This window comes from Globicephala melas, chromosome 15 (assembly GCF_963455315.2).
Source record: "Globicephala melas chromosome 15, mGloMel1.2, whole genome shotgun sequence".
In the NCBI taxonomy this organism is placed as follows: Eukaryota; Metazoa; Chordata; class Mammalia; order Artiodactyla; family Delphinidae; genus Globicephala; species Globicephala melas.
The window spans coordinates 17,517,570-17,539,544 of NC_083328.1; the positions used below are offsets into that span (position 1 = coordinate 17,517,570).

Here is a 21,975-nt window from a genome sequence, read left to right on the forward strand (position 1 = left end):
GAGTTGTTTAACCTCTGGTATGTAAAGGTGATAATAACAGCTCACCTTATGGAGTTAGTGTTCTTGCAGTGATGCAATGAGCCAAGCTAATGAGCAGTGCCCAGCACATCCTAAGGTGATGACAGCCCCACATTTACAGGCCTGTTGTGCTCAGCCCAACAGTAGCAACCTCACCACACCCCATAAGAAAGGCACAGGTACACCCTGCTTACATGGAGAGAGAACACAGGTGGCACCAAAGATCTACAGACCCTTGCTTGCTTCAGCCATGGTGCTAATCGTCCTGGTTAGGGTGTCTCTTTGCTCTCTGAGAAGAGGCAGCCGTGGTAGGTCCAGGGCCTTGTCCTTTACCTCTTATAGCTGGTCATCCCATGTTGCTGACTGCTGGTCATTGGTGTGGAGGGACCCAGCCTCTGATCCAGTTCTACCTGTAAAAACTTGGTATTTTGATACTTACCTGAAGCCTATCTTTTTTTCTCAATTGGTTCGGGATCTGAAGGGAGGAGTAGGTTACTCGTTAGTTCTCTGAAGTCCCTTGAAGTGGTAGAACCAAGACTGGAAATAGTTGTCTCAGAATCATGTGATGTGGTCTTTATCTCACGCACGGCATCATGGCCGTGGACTCATAGGATATTGGGGCCAAATGGATCCTCGGACACTGCTTTAGGCCCACTTTGTTCCTACAGATTTGCCAACTGTAGCTTTTCCATCATGGGCTCCAGGAAGAGGGGAGGGAGAGGGGGCAGAGCAGTGAAAATTAGCTGGTTTGAAGACTTGATTTTGGGAAGCACTGATCTGGTGTTACCTTGACACTTAACGGGCACGTCAGGGATCTTGGTAGCAAGCAAGAGTTCCCAATTCTGGCCAACCTGAAAAGGAACGTGTTGGGAGGCTGTTGGGAAAGGAACACACGGGACTGACCGTTGGCTGGTGGCCAGACTGGGGAATGGGCCGAAGCCCCAGGGCACCAGGCACAGGAAAGCACAGCAGCACCTCACGGCCAAAGCCACCCTCCCCCTGCAGCGACTGGGCTAGAACCACCTTCCGCCATCCCTTTGTCCCTTGCTCAGACTGAGAGGGTGTCTGACAGGCTGAGCACGGGTTCTGGCCCACTGTTGGCTGACCTGGGACCTGGCCCCTGCAGGTTCCTGCACTCTGGTTTTCTGCCTATGGGATTTGTTTTCCCACCAGAATCACACAGATGGGGTAAAGAAAGACTCTTTGGTAGAGTCTATTTAGGGAGTGGGGCAGCCAGAATTGGTAACTGGAACAAAGTGTGATGGGGAAGGAAGTGCTTGAGGACCGTGGGAGGACAGAGACAGAGCGCGGAACCCTGATCCTCTGTGGTCAGGGCAGGCCTGCACAGGAAGGGACGTGTCTGGGACGCCAGACGGTCAGAAGCCTGGCCGGTTGGAGCAGGCGTGGTGGAGAGAGGGTTGCGGGGAAGTGTTCTCGATGTGTGAGGTTGGATGTGAGGTGGCGGGTGGCCTTCAGGGATGAGAGAAACGGAGAGGCTGGCCTGGGGGCCCACAGAGGGGCGGGGCGGAACTGGGCCGGCGGTGCTGCTGCCTCTGTGGCCCCAAGAAGTCCAGTTAGGGCGGGGGTGTGGCTGAACAGGAGAGCAGCTTATTCCCAGGTAATGGTGCAGCGCAGGGCATCTGGGGGCAGCACAGGCAGGTCCGCCGAGCAGAGGGCTGTGGCTGAGCCCCTGAGAGGGCCGCTGTGCGCTGGAGCCCACGGGAGCCCCTGAGTAGGCGGCCGGCTGCTGCAAGGTCAGTGGTAGGAAGGGCTTTTTTTTCTTAAATTGAGAACATTCATGTTTCTGAAAAGTGAGGCTGGACAGCAAACTGGAGGTGGTAGGAGAGGGGAAAGCTCAGGGCGGCTATTAGCTCATCTCCGTGCTGACGAGGAAAGTCCGAGGTAGCAGAATGCTTTTGATCTGCCCACAGAGTACGTTCTTCTGAACGACACCCAGGAGAGGCCTTTTCAGTGGAAAATGTGAATTGTTGCTTTCAGGGGGATGTGAGACTTGCCACTGCGTCACCTGGGACGGACGGGCTGGCTCCCGAAGCAGAGGCCCTGTTGGTGGGCAGGAGATGGTTCCTCGTGCCTGGGGGCCCCGCGCCTGAGTTTCCCAGGCTCGAGTCGGGTGCTTGCCGGGGGCCGAAGGGTCTCCAGCAAGCCGGGCGCGTGGCTCGTCCGTGGTAGCTGGCCCCACACACCGGGGCGAGATGCTTTGCATGGTGTGGGAGCGGAGGAAAGCACAGGAGCACTTCGTGCCGGGGCAGCAGAGAACAGCTCGTGGAAAAAAGTGCCCTGCAAGTTGGCTTTCGTAACTGGTCAATGGGAGTGAGGAGGAGGGCGCATGAGCAGGGCACGGAGGCAGGAAATGTGACCGTGTTTCACTCCTCTGATCATGGTGTTTCAGCAGCTGTGGCCAGATTTCATCATCACGCTACCGTTAGGATTTTTGCCACGTCCGAGTACCACCTGTTTATTAATACAAATTTTTTCTTTAAATTGCTTTCTTCCTCATCGTTTTTTGTTTTTTTGGTCACGCCACGTAGCTTGAGGGATCTTAATTCCCTGACCAGGGACTGAACCCGGGCCACGGCAGTGAAAGCTCAGAGTCCTGACCACTGGAGTGCCAGGGAATTCCCTAAATTGCTTTTTTTTCTTTTCTTTAACTTAAGCAACTTTAGTTGTAAAGGAAGATTAGATCCTGCCTGTGATTCACGTATTAGTATTTCTGTCCGGGTCTTTGTCATTAGCTTTTCTGGGCCTCCTCAGCAGACGCCGTGCCTGTGTCACAGCTGCCGACTTTACGTGGCTGCAACCGCCATTGCCACCAGTGTGATCGTTTAGTTTTTTAAACTTTCATAATATTTAGCTATACAAGGAGCTTACAAGTACCTTTCTAAGAAGCCAAACAGATAAAGTTCAAGTGCCCTGGGATGACCTCCTCATTTTTGTTCCCTTCCTAGCAATGGCCTTGTTCATCAGTTTTGTGGGTAACCTTCCTGGCCTTTTTCCTGCATATTGTTTTGTTGGTTTTATTATTGTTTTTAACATAATGTTATATATTGTCTGTTTTCCCGCTATTTTTTTCTTACAGTGATTTTTCTAAGGCACAAATCTTTTGAAATTAATTATTTTAATGAGTGAAAACAGTAATACATACGTTTGGTTTAAAAAAGTCTCACAGTACAACAGGGTGATTCCAGGACCCAAGGCTGACCATGTCTCTCCTGTGCTTCCAGCTCTGAGAGGCTCCCATGTCCCACAGGAGGAAAGGCACACGCCCCCTAGCCCGTGGGGCCCTGGGCCATCTGCTTCCTGCTGCTGCCGCCACAGCCTTCCCAGCCGTCCTTCTTTCCCCTGCCAGTCTGCTGTCCATCTACCCCAGCCCCTTGCGGTGCTCCCCGGGCTCTGTCCGTACCCCCTCCTCTGACAGGCTGGTGGCCCTGGAGAGGGTGCTGCTGCCTTGTGCGTCACCAGGGGCAGCACGAGGTGGCTGGCATACAGGTCAGGGGCTGTGGCCGTGCTGTCAGGGCTCCCCGCTGCTCGCTGTGCCTGGCGGTGTAACGCTGGGTGAGTGAGCCCCCCTCTGCAGGCAGGATGGGTTCATTACTGCGTGAAAAGTGCTCAGATCAGGGCCTTCCCCGGGGTGGGTGCTCCGTGTGAGCTGCTGTTCTTACCCTGTCGTCGTTATTCTTCACTGTTGCAGCCCCGGGCCAGCACAGGTGTGCCAGTGTTCCATGTGTGTTTGGATGTCGAATAAAGGGAGGAAGGATAGAGGTGGACCTGACGCGTGCATGAGGACAGGCAGGGGCAGAGGCTCTACGGAGGAGTCAGGCTGTGATACCCACTGCACTGAGGTGCTGAGTGGGGACAGTGACAGGGCGGCAGGGAACTGGGGCTGGGGAGGAGGCCGAGGGCTGCCAGCCAAGACAGGAAGACCTCAGCAGGCTCAGATGCCATTTCCCAGGCGTTTGTACTTCACAGCGCTGTCTCTTTGCTCCAGGAAGAAAGAAGCCACAGGCGTTGGCGCTCACCCAACAGGACCAGGGCCTCCACCCATTTCTGGCTTTGCTGTCCCGTGTTCAGGGTGACAGCGGGGTCGAAACAAGCTGCACTTTTTTTGATGGAGCACCCTCCCCCTTTTTTGCTTTTGCCTGTTTATTTCCAGGCACTGCTACCGTAGAGAAGTTGGAGGACTTCATCAACAACATTAACAGTGTCTTGGAGTCTTTGTATATCGAGATAAAGAAAGGCGTCACGGAAGATGACGGGAGACCCATTTATGCGCTGGTGAGTGCAGACAGAGCCCCCTGGTGGATGTGTGAGGGACCGCGGTGGAGACAGCCCCGTGCCCTCCTTACTGGGGCGAATGCAGGTGCACCCGCCTCACCAAGGGCTTGGAGGGAGAAAGGGATAAGATGCCTTTTCATTTAGAACAAGACATAGAAGCTGGGAAAAGCAACAACGTGCATGGCCGCTAAGGACTGAGACATATTTGGGGCCTCCTGTTGTTTTCAGGTTTTCCCTCCCAGCTAGGGGAGGAGGTGAAATACAAACCCCCATCCTTGGCTCGGGAACCACCTTAGGCTGTCAAGGGAGATCAGGCTCCTACCCACCGGGCCCACACAGAAAGGGGCTCTAGCCCAGGGTTTCCCAAACGTTGTCCATGGAAGAAAGGGTTATAGAATCAAATAACATGGAAATGCTGGGTCAAATTGGTAAATCAGATTTATTTACTGCCAGACTTCCCAGTGCCTTTTGCATTTGAAGCTCCATTAGCATGCAGACAAGTTTCCTGAATTTATCTGAGTTTGGAAGATATCGCACGATCTTGGGAATTCTAAAATCTCTGAAAATTAGACATACTGACTGAGCTATAGGTTTAAGCCTGTAACATAAGACCGGTTACAAATTTATCCCTGTGGCCCACAGTACCGGGACACAGGTGCTCCGTGACTGGCAAGGCAGGGAGGGAGGCAGGGAGGGAGAGAGCGCCAACAAGTGAATTAACTGACAAGTGAAGGGCACAGCCTGACCCTCACGCTGACTTATTTTTTAGGTGAATCTTGCAACAACTTCAATTTCTAAAATGGCCTCAGATTTTGCAGAGAATGAGCTGGATCTGTTTAGAAAGGCTGTAAGTACAGTAACTCCCATTGCCCAGCAGCTGGGCTTCTTATAGGAATACCTGTCTTTCACTGGAAATGGAAACTGCAATCTTAGAGGGTCACCACTGCTGCCCGAGAAAGCCCTTTGCAGGGGGATGTCACCAAGCGCCTTGCCCAGAATTCACAGCTGCCAGGTGATTGCTGGGGAGGTTGCCACGGCTGCCTAGGAAATAAAGGCTGGTCCGGGTTTGACCCCAGCTGGTTGAGCAACAGTGGGCCTCCTGGGTGTGTGATGCAGGTGAGCAGGTGTCACTGCCTGGTACTGTGGCAGCATCGCCCGGGAGCTTTTGCTAGAAAGGCCGAATCCCAGCCCCCACCCAGGCTGCTGAATGTGACCCTGCATTCTAAGAAGGTGCCCCCGACCCGTTTGCATAGGCGCATTTGTGAAGCGCTGCTCTGCCTGCCTGGCTTTGGAGCTGTTCCCTCAGCCACCTTGTCACGCACCTGGCTGAGCACCCGGTCAAGACAGTGGTTCTCAGCTCTGGATGCAACGTAATAACTGGGGAGGTAAAAACAACGCAGACGTTCTGGCCTCAGGTCTGTCGAGTCCAAGTCTCTGAGGACTGACCGAGTCCTAGAATCATTCCTTCCTAAGCCTCCCCTGGGGACGATCAGCAGCCAGGGTTGAGAACTGGGCTCTAAGATGCCAGACACACCTGTGTGTGCAGGAAAGCTGTCTTCCCAGTGGCTGTGCCCTGCTGTGGGCAGAAGTGTTAGGGCAGTTGGCCGGCCGGCCGGCCTCTCGCGGCCCTGGGTCCACAGTGCCTCTGCAGCTCCCGAGCGTGCTCTCGCAGCCCACCCTGCTCTCCTGCCCTTCCCGACTCCAGCCTGCCACTCAGACCAGCCCTGATGGCCTGCCCACCTTTGAGTAGGAGGGGTGCTGCCCCGTTTCCTTATTCATTCATTCCTCAGCTTCTCCATCTTCAGGGAGGTGAAGTGACCCTTCTTGATTTGGGGGGGCATTAAGGTCATTGATTTGGGATGGTGTTACAGGAGAGACTTTTGGGTCAAAACTGTTTATGGCTTTGGATGCATATTATTAAGTTATTTTCCTGAAGAGTCCTACAGTTCTGTCTGTGATAGGAATAGTATAACTGCACCCCTGCCAGAATTGGTATTATTGCTTGAAAGTTGTTTTTGCCAGTTTAATAGATGAATGTGGTATCTGTTTCTTCCAGTTGGAACTGATTATTGACTCAGAAACTGGCTTTGCATCTTCCACAAATATTTTGAACCTGGTTGATCAGCTTAAGGGCAAGAAGATGAGGAAGAAGGAAGCCGAGCATGTGCTGCAGAAGTTCGTACAAAACAAATGGCTGATTGAGGTACTTCGTGCCGTGGATTTTCCAGCTTGGCTCACTTTTTAGAATGAATCACAGTTTTTCCTCCAAAACCATATTGTATCTAACGGACGTCTGTTGAGCCAGGCCCGTTTGGGTTCCTTCTCTGCTTTGAGGCCCACAGTGACCCTGCGAGGAGGACTGGAACCTCCTGTTCACTCACGTGACCCGGGGGAGCCCCAGCTGGAAGCGGCAGAGCCGTGGGCCCCAGACTCTGCTCCCAGGCAGGCCACGTAGTGTGGCGCGCAGGAGCACGGCGCTGGCGTCAGCCCTGGGCCTGAACCCTGGCGCGGGTGCCCCCGTGTTCCTGTGGGGGTGGCGTGCGCCCCTGGGGGCGGGGCGAGCCGCCGTGTTGGGTGCCAGTGTTGGGCCCTCCCGGGAATCGCCGTCCCCGTCCTGGTTATCGTTGCCAGCGTCATGTTACCCAGGGCCAGCGCTGTGGGGTTCTTTCAGTTAGATGGTGGCCCTTAAACAGCAAAGGGGACGTGTAGATAAGCGTTTGGAGAGGAGCTGTAGGAATCTGAGAGGTTCAAGTTTCTCGATGCCCCGTGTCTAATTCTGTTGGCTGGAGCAGTCAGATGTTTCAGTTCTTTTTCCACAAACACACCACCATTTCCAAGAAATGCGAGTCAGACAGGCTCAGCGCTGCCTCGTGCACCACAGTCCTGCCCCTCGGGGGCCTGTGTCTGGGCAGGACGTGCCAAGACAGTCCCTCAACTTCCTCATTTGGTGGGAGGCCGCTGCTGTGGTGACACGATGCTTCACTTCCTTTTGGGGTGGAGCTCACCTCTGGAGTCCTGGCGACAGTGTTCTGACTTACTGATCTCAGAGGGTGGGCGGGCCCTGGTAGCCTGACCAGAAACGTTCAGTGCCTGAGGTACTTGCCTGATGGGAGGAAATGTCTGAAGAGGCCACAGCCGCGAGGGCGGGGCGAGGGGGAGCTGCCAGCATCTCTGGGCGTGTCTGCGCAGCACGTGCTTGGGTCCTCGCAGCCGCCCTGTGAGGGCGGGGAGCCCCTTAGCTCTGTTTTGTAGCTAAACCCACTGCAGCTCTGTGATCAGGGTGAAGTCCCACACCCGGCAAGTGGCAGAGCCACGTTCAGGCCCCAGCTTGGGTGACTGCAGGTCCCCATCAATTGCTTTGTCACAGTTCTTCCTCTCTGGGGTGGATCTGGTGATATGGAATGTTCTCGGGCAGCGCGGGTCATAACTGACCATGCTGTGTCCTCGGGCCAGGCTTTCTAAGGCTGGGGACTGTGACCTCATCGTTGTACTTCATCACTCCTGGAGGTACTACTTCCTGAACGGCGACCGGCTGGGTAGATGAAGTTCCAGGGGAACAGCATTTATCTAAAACTTACCCCCAAAATAATACAAGAAATCGTCGTAGATTAGGAAATAGCAGTATTCATACGGGACTGTGTGGGTACGAACACCCGTCGTATCCCCCGAAGCTCGCCCTCTGCTGCCCAGGCGCAGCCTCTGTGCCCGGCTCTGGGCCGCAGGGTGGTCATGTGTGTCTCGCACATGCAGGTGCTGTCCCACCACGGTGCAGGGCTGTGCGCCCGACTTTACCGGCACTGATGCTTTGCTGCCCAGAGCAGGGACGACAGAAGGAAAGGACGCCTCTGGGGTCCGCTGGACTTGCCTTGGGCCCTGCCTCCTGTGCTCTCTGCTTCTTCCTCAGTGAAGTGGAGGTGCTGGTGCGTCCTTCCAGGGCTGAGGGTTCCCTGAGCGCTGGCCTCCGCAGCCCCGACGGCCTCCGGGGACCCCCTGTGCTGACTGACCCCTCCGGCCTCGTGTGGACAAAGGAACAGACCCGGGAGGAGGGGGAGGGCATGGTGGTGAGACACCCCAGGGTCCTCCTCTGGCCTTGCCAGTACCTCTGGCAGTGGCCTCTCGCCTCTGAGCCTGTTTCCCGTCTGAAGGATGAGCACGGTGGTGGCACGCAGGTGTTTGTGTAGCGAGGGCGGAGTGCTTTCTGAAGTGGTCGGCATGGGTGTGGTGGTGAGTTCTGTGGCACTTTTCGAGGAACAGCTGAGGGGCTGCGAGGTGAGTGCTGGCCAGTTCCCCGACCAGTCTTCCTGGGGCAGCACCTTGACCGGAGGGACCATGTCTGAGTCTTATCCTCAGCCTCTCAGAAACGGGACTTTCCTCAGAAGCCACGCTGTGGGGGAATGTCACCTGGCGGCACTTTGTTACGAAAGTACCTGGAGAGCCCTGCCCGGTACCCTGCGCCCGGTACCCTGCGCAAGGCTCCGTCCGCCCTGGCCTTGCACAGGGTACGGAGGTGCTGAGGCACCTGTGCAGCCCCTCAGGGGGCCGCGGAGTAGGGGGTGGTCAGGGTCAGCAGGCGAGCCCCAAGATATGGAGGAGGCCTCAGAGAAAGCACTGATCCTTGGAGCTTGGGTGTCTGCTGGCAGCTGCATCTCTGCACACCCTAGGGACCAGTCCCCACTGCAGGATCCCAGCTCAAAGGATGGCTGTGAGGCCTGGGAGATAACCTGGGTTTGGGTCTTCCTTGGAAATCCAGGGCAGGCCGCCTGTCCCGGTGACGGGGCCCTGAGGATGAGTGGGGTCATGAACAGTAAGCACCGGGCAGTCTCAGGCAGCTAGAAGACGTTTAGTAACTGCAGCTCGAGCCTGACTCTGAACTTGAACTTGCTCACCCCAGCCTCGGGCTTGCATTGGGATCGATGCAAGGGTCGATGCAACTCTTCCCTTAGACGTTTATCACAGCACTGTCAAGCGCTGGGCCTCGCATCACGTGCTGGGGACACAGAGTGAGCAAAACTGGGCCGGCCCACGGTCTGGGGAGGGAGCCGGAGGTCAGCCCCGCATCTCGCTGAAGTAGTTTTACAGATAGAGAGGAAACAGGGTTTTATGACAGCGCTAACAGAGGAACCTTCCCTCTGCAGAGGAAGTGACACTCAGCTGAAGGCTGGATAGAAGGCACCTGGACTGGGGGTGGGGACCATGGTCCAGGGCAGAAGGAGCAGCCTGTGCCCGAGTGGGCATGGTGGGCGCAAGGAGCTGCGGCTGGGCGCTCTGGAAGAGGGGACAAGGTGCGCCTGGAGGTGGGCAGTAAGGGGTTTGGTTCTTCAGCCTAAGAACGGCGGAGCATCACAGGGCTGGGCCTCGCAGAGCTCAGGTCGCTGGACAGGGTTGCAGAGGGGCAAGGGTGGGCCCAGAGGGCGGTTAGGAGGGGGAGGGTGGCCGTGGACATGGAGCATTGTTACGGACTGGGGAGCTTTTGAGAAGGTAGCAGCCACAGGACCCAGGGCAGCCTGGGAGGCCCGCCCTCCCGTGCCCAGCACCTGAGGGGCACGGAGCTCCTGTCCACTTCCTGGCTGGCCCGACAGCCTGCGGCACGGGACACCAGCGCCTCGTGCCGGGCCCCCGTCCACTTGTTTGAGTCCCCGGGCTGCGTCCTGCCTGCCCGCCCTGCTTTCCACAGTCAGCGCTCCTGCTCTCTGACTGCGCCCATTTGCCGTGTCTCCCTCTGGGTGGTGGCCCACCTGCCACTGGAGGCCCAGAGTGAATGCACTTCCTGGCTGGCTTACGGTGGGGAGGGGGTGTGAAGTGGGCCCCGCTCATTGCAGGCGTCAGGTGGAGAAGAGCGGAGACACGAAGGAGTGCTGGGCTGACCCAGCAGCCGCAGGTTTCGGTAGTGGCTTCTCCTGAAGCCTGCAACGTCGGCCTGCCCACCGGCCCCACCGGCCCTCCAGCGCCCTTTGCCCAGGAGCCCTACCGGCAGCTCCTCCTCCCCCAGCGCGGACAGCGGAGGGGAACGAACACGGTTAAGAGGTTCATCTCCTGCTTCACTAGTCGGCTTTCATGAATAAACGTCCGTGGGCCTCTGTGACCCCTGCCTCTGCCCTGTGAGCTGGCCGTAGGGTAGTTACCGCAGCCAGGTTTTCTGTACGTCCTGGCTTTCCACCGTGTCTGGTTGGGGGAACCGGGAGGCCCCACCAGCCATGCCACCCAGCCACGCCGGGGGCCTCCCTGGACCGTCTCCAGCGTTGCCCGTAAAGTGGCGCGGCTGGAAGTGATCACGGATGGTCCCCTCGGAGGCTCCAGGCAGCAGGGCTGGGGGCACCTGCTGTGCTGCTCCCTGGGGGTGGGGCTGGGGGGCTCTGGGGAGGAGAGGAAGAAGTGGGCGCTTGGGTAGGGGGTGGAGTTCATGCTGTGGGATCACTGCCTCCCTTTCCCGGCCTCTGTCCTCATCTGGGGGGGCTGGGCAGGCCTCACACGTGGGGCTGCCGTGCAAGATCCGTGATTCCCGTCTGTGAAGGCACAAGGAAGGCGCCAAGAAGATGCGGGGGCGGGGGTCCTTGCCTCGGTTTCCTTTTAGGTCTTACCTAAGTTTTCCCCACTAGAGGTTCTGCAAGAGGCCGGCGTGGATGCCTGTTGACTGGGGTTGGTGAAAGCGTGTGCGGCGAGGGGCATGTGGACCTCTCCCCGTTTCTGGGCCTCGGGCCATGGGAGCAGAGATACAGGGTGGGAAGAGGGCCAGGTGTGCCAGTTTCATAAAAGATGCGTCTTCCTGTTGTGTCCCTGCAGAAGGAAGGGGAGTTCACCCTGCACGGCCGGGCCATCCTGGAGATGGAGCAGTACATCCGGGAGACGTACCCCGACGCCGTGAAGGTCTGCACCATCTGTCACAGCCTCCTCATCCAGGTACCGCAGGGCCGGGGACGGGTACTTTCTAGAACTCTCTCTCTGGGCCCCAGGCCTTCCTCCAGCGTGAGCAGAAGATGGGCGTCTCCGCAGAAGTGTCTGAGGATGAGCACACGAAGGCCCGCCTCTCCTCCCTGGTCCCTCTGTTCTCGTCCCAGGGCTCTTTCTACTTTTTTCCAGATAAGGCTCTCAGAGGTCTTCTGTGTGGTCCATATTATCTCAACAGCTGTGTGGTGAACACCTTTCTGTCTCAACCATGGTTTCCCTGTCATCTGTTTTCCCCTGTGTACTTTGTAGGGCTGCAGAGCAGAGCAGCTGGACCGGTGCTGGATGTTTGTTTCCTTTTTATCTTTTTGCGATCGTCACCTACACCGGGATAGGCCTCTTTGCACGTCCATCCTTGGGCACCTGGTTGTTTTCTTGGGTTGAATTACTAGGAGTGGAGTTTCTGGAACAGAGTGCACACACGACTGTTGAAAGCTTTGCTCCACGTTGCTAAAGTGCCTTCTGCAAAGCGGCCGTCCTCACGCCCACTGCAGGACCCACACGTGCTGGGAGCCTGGGACTAGCCTTGCTGCTCCAAGGGCCTGGCCTGCCGCCCTCGCTGCCGCGCTCCGGCCTTTGGAGCCTTGAGCTTCCTCCCCGTGTGCTCATTCGTCAGATTCTTTACTAAAACTCACTGCACTAAGTTAGACTTACGGGTTGTTCTTATTATTAATCTGGGGCCTAGAAGACAAAAATACTGAGCCTGCGGGACGTTTTCCTTGCAGTTTCCTGAAGGTTTATGAACACGGCGGGCTCCACGGCCATCACCTTTCTCATTTCAGGGTCAAAGCTGCGAGACCTGTGGAATCAGGATGCACTTGCCTTGTGTGGCCAAGTACTTCCAGTCCCATTCGGAGCCGCGCTGCCCCCATTGTAACGACTACTGGCCCCACGAGATACCAGGTTCGTGTCCCTAAGCCGCTGTCTCCTCCTGGCCTCTGGGCGGCTGGGCTGGCAGGGCTGCGAGCGTGCCCGAGTTGTGGTGCGTGGCCCTGAGGGGCCACGGGGGGCAGGGAGGCAGGGTGCGCCAACAGAGCTGCCACGTGTGCGCAGGACCCGAGCTGCACACGCTGAAGCAGCTTCTGCTGTAAGCTGAGGCCAGCTTTTGCTTGCCCTGTTCCACAGGGCTCCCTAGACCCTGGTAGACATCCTGAGGCATGTGAGGGTCTGGTGTAGACGAGGCTCTCTCCCCGGCAGCTGTCTCGGGAGGGGAGGTATAAGCGGTGTCCCCAGCTCCCTCTGTTTATCTGTCAACTGGGACTAATTCTGCCTTCCTGGAGAGTAGAATGTCCCATAGGACAGAGTCCTTGGCACACAGCCGTGGCTGTGGATGGCAGCCGGCCACACCGTTCACAGTATTTTCTGGCTTTTCTGCATACAGAAGTCTTTGACCCCGAGAAGGAGAGGGAGGCCAGCATCTCCAAATCGAACAAAAGGTCCTTGCGATCCAGGCAGCACTAGCCGGCCACCGCCTTCAGGGGAGTGACCGGCACGCCCCGTTTGGAAGAGAGGCATCAGTTTCGTGTTTCCCGTGATTCACCTCCTTTATCTTTTACGTTCACTTGTTAACAGGTTTGGAATAAACTTACTAAGCAGCCACCTCGGCCTCATCTGTGGTTGGGTGCCCCTCTTTCCTGGAGCTCACTGAGAGTTGGGAGCCCCCCGGCTTGGGCTCCGGAGTGAGGCTGGCAGAGCTCCTCCTGCCCAGCACCGTCCGAGGCCACTTGCTCAGGGCGGCTTTGCCTTCGGTCCCCAGCTGTGGTCACCCATCCCACCCACACTGGCCGGCCCGACTTGGGCTTGTGGGGGCCTTGGCTTTGGCCCCCCGACGCCCCCCGGGCTGCACCCTCCTTGGCCCAAGACGCACCGGCCTGAACGGCGTCACCCACCGGCTCCAGGCTTCTCCCGCGGAGTCACCTTCCCACCATGCCAGGTGGCCTGGCACGCCCCTGCTGACTGCCCTTGCCCGCGGGCCCGGGCCACGCGATGGGGCCCCATGTACCGCAGCCCCTCTCCCCTCCTACCTTCCTAGGGCATGGCATTTCTTTCTGTCCCTGAACGAACCATCGTGTTCCTCACCGCCAGGCCTCTGCACACACGTCTCCCCAGCCTGCCTGCCCTCCCCTCGTGTATCCCGCCCTTGCGGGCAACACCTGTCCACCCTTTAGATCTTGGTTAGGCTGTCACCACCTCCACTTCAGTTCCCCACCTCCCCGCGTGTCTCTGACCATCACACTTGCCGCACTATTTTGACTCCCTGTCTCGCCTCCCTTCCATCCCAGAATCAATCAGGACCCCTTCAGTCATGACAGCAAACCCAACTCAGAGTGGCTTAAACAAGGAAGGACTTGGCCAGAGGAGGTCCTTCAGGAGAGGCTTGACTTAGTGGTTCCAGTGATGTCACCAGGCATCCTATTTCTCTCTCTGCCCTGTTATCATGAGTGTTGGCCTCACGCTGGCACCTAAAACACGGTCTTCCAGCAAATCCAGCCTCTTTCTTCAGGGTAGCAAAATGGCTTCCATACTTGCAGGCCTCACTCACCCAGGCCCCGCCGTCAGGAGGAAGAGGGCGGGCCTCATTTAGTGGCGCCCCCATCCCAGCAAACATCCAATCGGGATACCTGTGGGGGAGGGTGGGATAGTCCAATGGGCACTCTCGGCCTGGGCCACCTCTGAGCCGTGAGTAGGGCAGCCCCTCCCGAGCCACGTGGCTGAGTGAGGAGGTTCTCTAAGCAAATTGAAGACGCTGTTACCTGGGAGAGAGGGAATGAATGTGGGCGCCCAAAGGGTGGGGTGTCCTCCACCCGTGCGGCAAGGACCCTCTGCCCGATTCACCTGCATCAACCCGCTGTGGGGCGGGACCCGGGTCCGGCCTGGGCCCTGAGGCCCACCCCCAGGCAGCGAGAGGCGCTCAGCTGTGCGCCGGCCCGGCCCCTGGGCCAGCCTTCTGAAGGCAAACACAAGCCTGGGTGAAGCCCTGCGGGAGCCCCGACTGGCGGGCGGGCGGGTGGGCGCAGCTGTGCCACCGAAACCAGCCCCAGCCAGCTTACCCAGAAAGGGGGTTTCTTGGGAGGGTCTGAGAAAACATGGACCCTGGGCTCGGGGATTCCGGCGGGGAAGACCCACTCCCCGGTCACGGTGGGGACTGCAGCCACTGCACAGCAGCTCCGGCTGTTCTGTTCGTCCTCCCAATGCGCCCTCAAGATGCAGGTGCAGGAAGGGCTCCGGGTTGACACACCCTCCAAGGCTGCATTCCTGGGAGGAAGGGCATCCTCCACAATGCTGTTCCGGACAAGGGGGAATGGAGGCCAGGGCCCAAAAGCAGAGCAGCACGCCGTGGCCCTCCTGCCTGTCCGGGCAGGTGGCTGGGCGGTCAAGGCCAGGCAGGGTCACACCACGCAGGTGTCAAGGAAGCTGTGAGCACCTGCCGCTGGGACACTGCCCTCCTGCTGCCAGTCTCCCCTGCGGTGACGCCAGCATGAACTTCCTGAGGACCCCTTGGCACGGCCCAACCAAAGCCCTAACCCCAAGTTCCAGAGCACTTGCCTGGCACTCAAGGCCTTGGTGATCCGGCCCTGCCGCCCCCAGGCACAGCCTGTCTCCCACCGCTCTGCCCTCCCACTGGTGCCCCAAGCGTGTCACTCCAGGGATTACTGGACCGGGGACACTGACCGCTCTTCCGGCCTCCAGTCTCCCCCTTTGGGCTCTTCTCATACGGCAATGTGATCAGCCCTCGTCTCTCCTTGCTTAGCACCTTCATCCCTCCCCCCGCTGCCACAGTCCAGGCCCTGCCCTCCCCATTCCCTCAGCGCCCTCTGCTCGTGCTGCACCAGCCCCTTCCTCTCTCCCAAGGCCAAGGCTTTCCTGCCTCGGGGCTGCTGCACCTGCTGCTGGGAGCACCGTCCTCAAATCTCAGTGTTAGTTCTGGACTCCAGGTCCTTCAAGGTTCTACTCAGACGTCAGCTATGAAAGTCACGTCCCCAATCCCTCCCCTGTTGCCACATTCCACCGTCACCCTGTTCTCTTGCCTTCATGGCACTTATCACTATCCGCACTACTAATTTTATTGTCCGTCTCCTCTCCGGACCCCCCCAAGAGCATGAAACACAAGGAGGGCAGGCCCCCATCCTGCTCGATGCCGCGCCCTGCCTGGCACAGGACTCCGGTGTTGAGCAGGCCTCTCTGCAGCTCCAGTGGGTGGATGCCCGTACCTCCCCTTGGCCCTGCGAGCAGCTGGTTGGCACCTTTCTTCTAAGCCGCCTTCAGTCCACACCCCTCAGAGCTGAAGCCAGCCCTCCAGTGGGGATACTAGCAAGACGGGAGACTTGCCCGGAGAGCAGATGAAGATTTCATCTTCCCATCTGACAAGGGACACTTGCTCGAGGCGGCCAGGCCTCAATATGTTTTAATGAACGCTTCCTCTAGTCCCTAACTTCAGAACCATGACGTTACAGGAGAACCGCTTTTTGTCAGGAGTGGGACCTGCCAGCTGGGATGGATGGGGTCCTAAAGGCTGGGCCACCGTGGGAGCTGGAGCCAAGGAAGGAGTGGGGGTTATGCAGGCAGCCCTGGAGTTATGGCTCGTCTGCAGCCCGTCTCCTCACTGATGGTGAGCCTGTGGGCATGGTGGCATCCCTATTTTATGCCTGATTGCCTTCAGCGGCGTTGATATTTGCTATAAATTCTTCATATGAAAAATGAGGTAAATAACTATCAATAACGCTGGGTAGGGGAATAAACGACCTCACAAGCAACTGCTCACAGAGCCCTCAATTCCTTTCTAAACAGCTCTCGTATTCGCCCGGGCTCACCCACGGCCTCCCTGCAGCTTTGCCCATCAGCCCCTCCTCTTCCCTACCGAGAATCAAACGTATGTTCTGATGATCTCTCTGCTCAAAACGCTGAAGCCCCAAGACCTACATGATAAGGTTCAAATTCCTTGGCCTGGTTACAGAGGACATTAGTAGCTAGTTTTAGCTGCCCATCAATGCTTCCCACCCCCCTTCTCACAGTAACTCAGGGGGGGCCTGTGAGCCAGGCCCCGCCAATCAGAGCAGCCACTCCCTGCCCCACGGCATTGCCCCAGAATAGGCGAAGGTCCCAGGCCCAATGGTCAGAACCTTCTCTGAGGTTTCTGAGCTGTGGGTAGAGGTGCTGGGATCTGGAGTTGACCTGCTGGGGCCATCTTCTCCCCCCGGGAAGAAGGCTACCTACAAGAGGGAAGAGACCGAGGCCAAGGTCAGACCAGCAGACATGAGGTGGCCACGGAGGGAGAGAGGCCTGGTGGGTAGAGGCATGGCCCTGGGCCGCCTCCGCAGCTGTTCCTGCAGGTCTGTGACACCCCTGCCCCCAGCATCCTTACCTGGTCAAAATTCAAACAGAACCACCCATGTTTTATACAAACAAAACAAACGTGTTTATGGAAAGTCTGAAGCCTGGGCCTCTCTCCTGGCCTAAAACCCTCTTTCAGAGAGGAGTGGTCCCGGGCGATGGCGGCAGCAAGGGGCAGGAGGGCCGCCAGGTGGTTCCTGGCTGCTGGGAGCGTGTGGAGTGGGAAATTCGCCAAGCTGGCAGGGCTGTGCGCTTCCCTGAAGGCAGGTTACACTTCAGTAACCAAGACAGAAACTGCCCCAGGCTCCCCACTGCCCAGCAGAGGCCTGAGCTGAGCACCCCCGTGACCAGGCCATGGCCACCCTGCTCCAGAGCCTGCAGGCCATGGCTGTCCCGACAGGCCAGTATTTACAACACTATTTACAACAGTAAATACAACAGTATTTACAATCAGGAAGGCTGGTGACAGTGGCTGAGGTCTGTAGCGCAGCTCTGCCCACACCGCGTCCCCAGAGCCCTCTGTGGTGAGGACTAGCGCCGCCCTGTTCCCCAGATGGAGACACAGTGGAGTTCCTTGCCCCACATCACGCAGCGGTTAAGCGACAGGGCCAGGCTTGAATCCAGGCAGCCAACCTCAGAGCCCCGGAGCTTCTGTGCGGGTTGTGGGCCGGGAATGTCCCTTTGGGGTCCCCCCCGCCTGCCTATGCTGCCCACACTGGCCTGGGCACCCCTTGCCCTGCGTGTGCCAAGGCGAGGGAGTCCTTAGGCGCAGGCCGGGCCGGGCACAGGGCGGAGGATGTGTGACCACGAGCGCGTCTGCTTGCCGGGCACCCTCCTCTCGGGCTACGACCACCAGAAGCTGACCGAGAAGCTCAAGTCCAGAGCCCGCACGTAATGCCAGTACTTCACCGGGATGAAGAGGATCTCTCCCGGAGACAGGATGCAGGACAGGAATGGGGCCTCGGCAAACCTGGGGAACTTCTCCACGTCGGGATTCTCCACGTCAACCTGAGGAAAGCAAAGGAAGTCACTGGCCTGCTCTCAGAGACGGGGTGTGGAGGAGGGGAAACGGTGGGTCCCACCGGGTCCTCCAGGCCCACCTGGCTCGTGTTGTGAAGAAGGTGCGTGTCATGAGGATACAGGGCCTCTGACTCCTGCGGGGAGTACAGCCGGATGTATTTCCTGCCCATCACCTGCAAGGAAGAGAGCCGCCCTCCTCAGCAGGTGCCCGGCCACCCCGGCCGCCCCGCGCCCAGCACACGCGTCAGGTTAGGAGTCACTGCCTGCGCTACTGTTGCTAACAGGCCCTCGACGGTGGCACCGCGGTCTCAGTGCTGCATGTGTGTTAACTCTGAGCCTCAGCACACCCCTCCGAGGTGGTTCATCCTTTCCCCGCATTTTACAGGTGAGGATATGGAGGCACAGAGAGGTTAAGTGAATGGCCACATTCGCAAGGCTGAGAGGCGGTCTGGCTCCCGGCCCCTCTGCTGCCTCTGGGGACTGGTCCCCGGGCTGGAAGAACACTCTCACTTGTCAAACCTCTCTTCCTGCGACGGAAGGTGGTTTTATAACAGGTGCCCCTCCCCTTACAACATACATGCTCGCACGTGCGCGCGCTGCTCTATCTGGGTCTCCATAAAACCACCCACTGGCTGAGCAGGTTCCCTGTATTTGGAGGGTTCTGGCAGGAGAAGCTGGCCTGGTTCTGATGGACGGCAGGGGAGAGGCAGCCGTCGGGGCACTTGCTCCATCCGGAGATGGCGCCCGGCCCCACTCTGCCCTCAGGAGGCGTCTGGGAACCCAGACGATGCAGGAGCCATGTCTGGAAGCCGCCCGACCAGGCAGAGGGCCCCCCGCTGAGGCCTGGTACCTTTCTTTCTCTGTTTTCACTTCTGTCCACGTCCCTGTCAGTGGTTCATCTCTTTAATGTTTAAATGTGGATAATGTGGCCAGGCCGCGTGTGGCTGGGCCAGGCTGCGTGTGGCTGGGCCAGGAGGAGGGGGAAGGCCGATATTCTGAGCAGCTCCAACCTGGGCTAGGAAGTTCTGCTGGGGATCCTGGTGAAGCGGGGAGATGGTGCCTTGGGGACCGAACCAGGCGTTGATGGTGATCTCCTCTTCCTCCCCGGCACCCAGGCAGCAGTAATCGGGGATGCTGATGTCCTGCTTCAGCTCCGGGATCTGTAGGGTCAGAGCAGACGTGGAGGTTCAAGACCAGGCCTGTGGGACACAGCAGCCTATAAGTCCACTGACTCTCCCAGAAGGCCGATACACACTCTCTTCTTGTGTAATAATATGACTGTAGCCACATTTTACTGTATAGGAGTTTAAAAATCAATTCTAAAAAGTAAATACATAATTGCTAGGGAAGGGTTATAATTTTATTTTCCGATTTCTTTCCATGTCATATGCATTTTAACTTTGTTTCCTTTTCTTAAAAACCTGATACCACTGCTTTGTACCTAAAAATAAACCAGCTTGCAATTTTCTAATTTTAGAACATCAAATTAAAGAAAAACAAAAAGAAAATGGGACTGAGCAGTTAATGAAATCTCTGGAAGGGAAGATTTTCCAAATTTTCCTAATGGTAAAGCAGTCACAATTGGTACGTTTAAGAGAAGTTACTTAATACAAAGATGGTGAGTGAAATGGGAAACATTTGAACTGTGGTAAAGGAAGGTTAATGTAGAGCGTGCACACAAAATGATAAGGAAAAATAATAAGGATCCCGATACATAAGGTATACAAATGAGAAAAGGACAAAAAGCAGATCACACATAAAGATGAATTAGATATAAAGAAGGGTTTTGGTCTCATTAGCACTAACATTGTCATCCTTTCCCACTGATCAAATTAGCAGAAGTTGAAAAAGTGGTAACACACGGTGGTGGTGAGGATGTGGTAAAGGGAGCACCCTCATGCCAGGCTGCTGGTGGCATCAAGCAATGTGGTCAGGACTTCCCTGGTGGCACAGTGGTTAAGAATCTGCCTGCCAATGCAGGGGACATGGGTTTGAGCCCTGGTCCAGGAAGATCTCACATGCCGCAGAGCAGCTAAGCCCGCGTGCCGCAACTACTGAGCCTGCGCTCTAGAGCCCGCGAGCCACAACCACTGAAGCCCACGCGCCTGGAGTCCGTGCTCTGCCACAAGAGAAGCCACTGCAGTGAGAAGCCCGTGCACCACAGCAAAGAGTAGCCCCCACTTGCCGCAACTAGAGAAAGCCCACAGGCAGCAACGAAGACTCAATGCAGCCAAAAATAAACAAACAAACAAATAATAAAAATTGGGTTAAAAAAAAAAATGACGTGGTCAAGTGTGGAAGTCTTAAAACCATTCATGGACTTTGACCCAGTTGGAAGTGAGCTTGTGCTGCTCCTTTGCGTGGCGGCATCAGGGGCCTCCGGGAGGCTGTGAAGTTAGGGCTCCCGGGGAAGCTGCTCCAGGACAGGGAGCTAAGCTGACCTGTGGCTTCCAGGGGCCCTGGGAGGCCGAGCCCCACTATGACTGAGACCAGGGGATAGGACAGGCCGGTCTCTTGAGATCACGTGGCAGGGGCCTGATCAACTTGAATCCCCCTTTTCTTTACTTAGCAAGAGAGGACAGGACTCAGGACCCACGAGTCCTCACATGGGGACGCCTGGGCAAGAGGACACAGCCCACCTGGCCCCATCACCTCCTGCCCCCCTGTAACTTTGGACCTGCAGCTCCTGAAGGCTGGCACATCCCCAACTGGGGCCCCCCAGTCAGGACAGGGACCCCAGCTTCCCACTGGCTGTGGTCCTGACCCCGAATGACCCAGGTCTTCCCTGTTCAGGGCACACACCCAGCCCCTGACCTCGCCTCCCGCCCAGCACTGCCCGTTCTGGGCAGCTGTGGCATAAGGCCTGGCCAAGACCGCATCTGCCGAGTCCCCCCGGATGCCTCAGCTCCATCTAACGAGTGGTTCGGGTCCCAAACCTAGGAGTCTTCCTGGGCTGCTCCCTTTCCTTCGATCTCTGCACGCCCACCACGTCAGGTGCTGGCAGCTCACACACGTCCTAACCCCGTCTCTCCACGCACGGCGTTAGCTCTCCCTAGACCGCTGCAGCAGCCTTCTAGTGGTCTCCCTGCTTCCACACCTGTCACCTCAACTCCTCCCCAGACAGTGCCACAGCCATCCTGGAAATACTTCCCTTCACGTTAAGAAAACCATCCTTCTTCCAGCCCTGATCTCCCTCTCAGGCCCCATCTGCCACTTCCCTCCCCTTCATGCGCTCGGCTCTGGCCACGCTGAACTCTCCTGCCCCTTGAAGGTGAAAGTTCACACCTGCTGCTCTCCCAGCTGGCATGGCGCTTGTCATGTCCTTTTAGACACAAGAAGAAAATAAAATGCAAGTTGATGACAGGGATAAAATACCCATAATGCTTACGGTTGACAACTAGCTTGCATCCAGAACATATATAAAGGATTCCTAAAATTCAAAATAAGACCAACAACCCAATAAAAAAGAAATGGGCAAAATATTTGCCATGTGGCTGGGTACCTACTGCTCATCTTTTGGGCTGTTGCTCAGACATTACCTCCCCAAGACCCCTTCCCTGACCATCAGATGGAAAGAACCCTTGCCCCGCCCAGCCTCCTTTGTAGGGTACATTTCTCCTTTCCTTCAAGGCGCTCATTACCATCAGATACGTGTGTTTTTCAGGTCCACGGGGCAGGAGAGCGACTGTCTCCTTTGTCCCTGCGTCCCCAGGGCAGGGTTCAGCGCCGGTGCACAGGGGCCTACAAAGCAGCCATCTGCCGCCCGCCACCAGGGTCACAGCCTGGGCCACCCCCCAAGTACAGAGCGAAGAGGAGAGCGGGGGATGAGGCAAGGGGTGGACGGAGGGCTCCCCAGGGTGAGCCCTCCTCTGAGCGTTTCGGCATCCTAACTGGACGGCTTTGAAAGCACAGGATGAAGCTGATTCACGCTACACTTCACTTTGTTCTGTTTTGTTTGCATTTGAAAACAAAGTCTCTGTTCTTCTCGTTATGAGGACTATACATACTCATTATAGATGATTTGGAAACCGCAGAAAAGAGAGGGAGGGACCCCCTCGCCCTCTCGCCCCCCCGCAGACAATCCCTGTTCACCTTCTGCGGCCTTTCTTCCTGTCCTTTGCCAACTCAGCTATGGCCATCCTGCACAGCACTGCACAGCCTCATTTCCTCACTCCCCACGAGCCAGACGGTCCTGGTTCCTGCCAGCACTTCCCCAGCTCTGCATTTGGCGGCTACGGGCCCCACCTGACGCAGGTCTGGGTGATGGGTGATGCTGGTGCCATTGATCTGGGTGTGGCCCAGGATGGACCCTGCACCTCTAAAAGCCAGGACGCTGGCGCTGTCTGGGCCACACCTGGACGGTCTCAGGGG

At 57.2% G+C, this 21,975-nt stretch overlaps 2 protein-coding genes across 5 annotated transcripts in view; one reads left to right on the top strand and one right to left on the bottom strand.

Moving 5' to 3' along the window:
- The window catches only part of NSMCE1 (NSE1 homolog, SMC5-SMC6 complex component), a 33,006-nt gene extending 20,154 nt beyond the window's left edge, over positions 1 to 12,852 (top strand). For all 4 annotated transcript variants that reach the window (XM_030871552.2, XM_060284074.2, XM_030871553.2 and 1 more), the window contains 6 exons: positions 4,190 to 4,311; positions 5,081 to 5,158; positions 6,368 to 6,514; positions 11,092 to 11,208; positions 12,036 to 12,156; positions 12,635 to 12,852. In XM_030871552.2, coding sequence (XP_030727412.1) covers positions 4,190 to 4,311; positions 5,081 to 5,158; positions 6,368 to 6,514; positions 11,092 to 11,208; positions 12,036 to 12,156; positions 12,635 to 12,714 — 665 coding nt within the window. In that variant the 3' untranslated portion in view covers positions 12,715 to 12,852. The remainder of the gene's footprint in view (positions 1 to 4,189; positions 4,312 to 5,080; positions 5,159 to 6,367; positions 6,515 to 11,091; positions 11,209 to 12,035; positions 12,157 to 12,634) is intronic.
- KDM8 (lysine demethylase 8) overlaps positions 3,137 to 21,975 on the bottom strand; it is a 34,681-nt gene continuing 15,842 nt past the window's right edge. The window contains exons 6-8 of the mRNA XM_030871551.2: positions 18,615 to 18,764; positions 17,685 to 17,777; positions 3,137 to 17,592 (exon numbers count right to left, since the gene is read on the bottom strand). Coding sequence (XP_030727411.1) covers positions 17,428 to 17,592; positions 17,685 to 17,777; positions 18,615 to 18,764 — 408 coding nt within the window. The 3' untranslated portion in view covers positions 3,137 to 17,427. The remainder of the gene's footprint in view (positions 17,593 to 17,684; positions 17,778 to 18,614; positions 18,765 to 21,975) is intronic.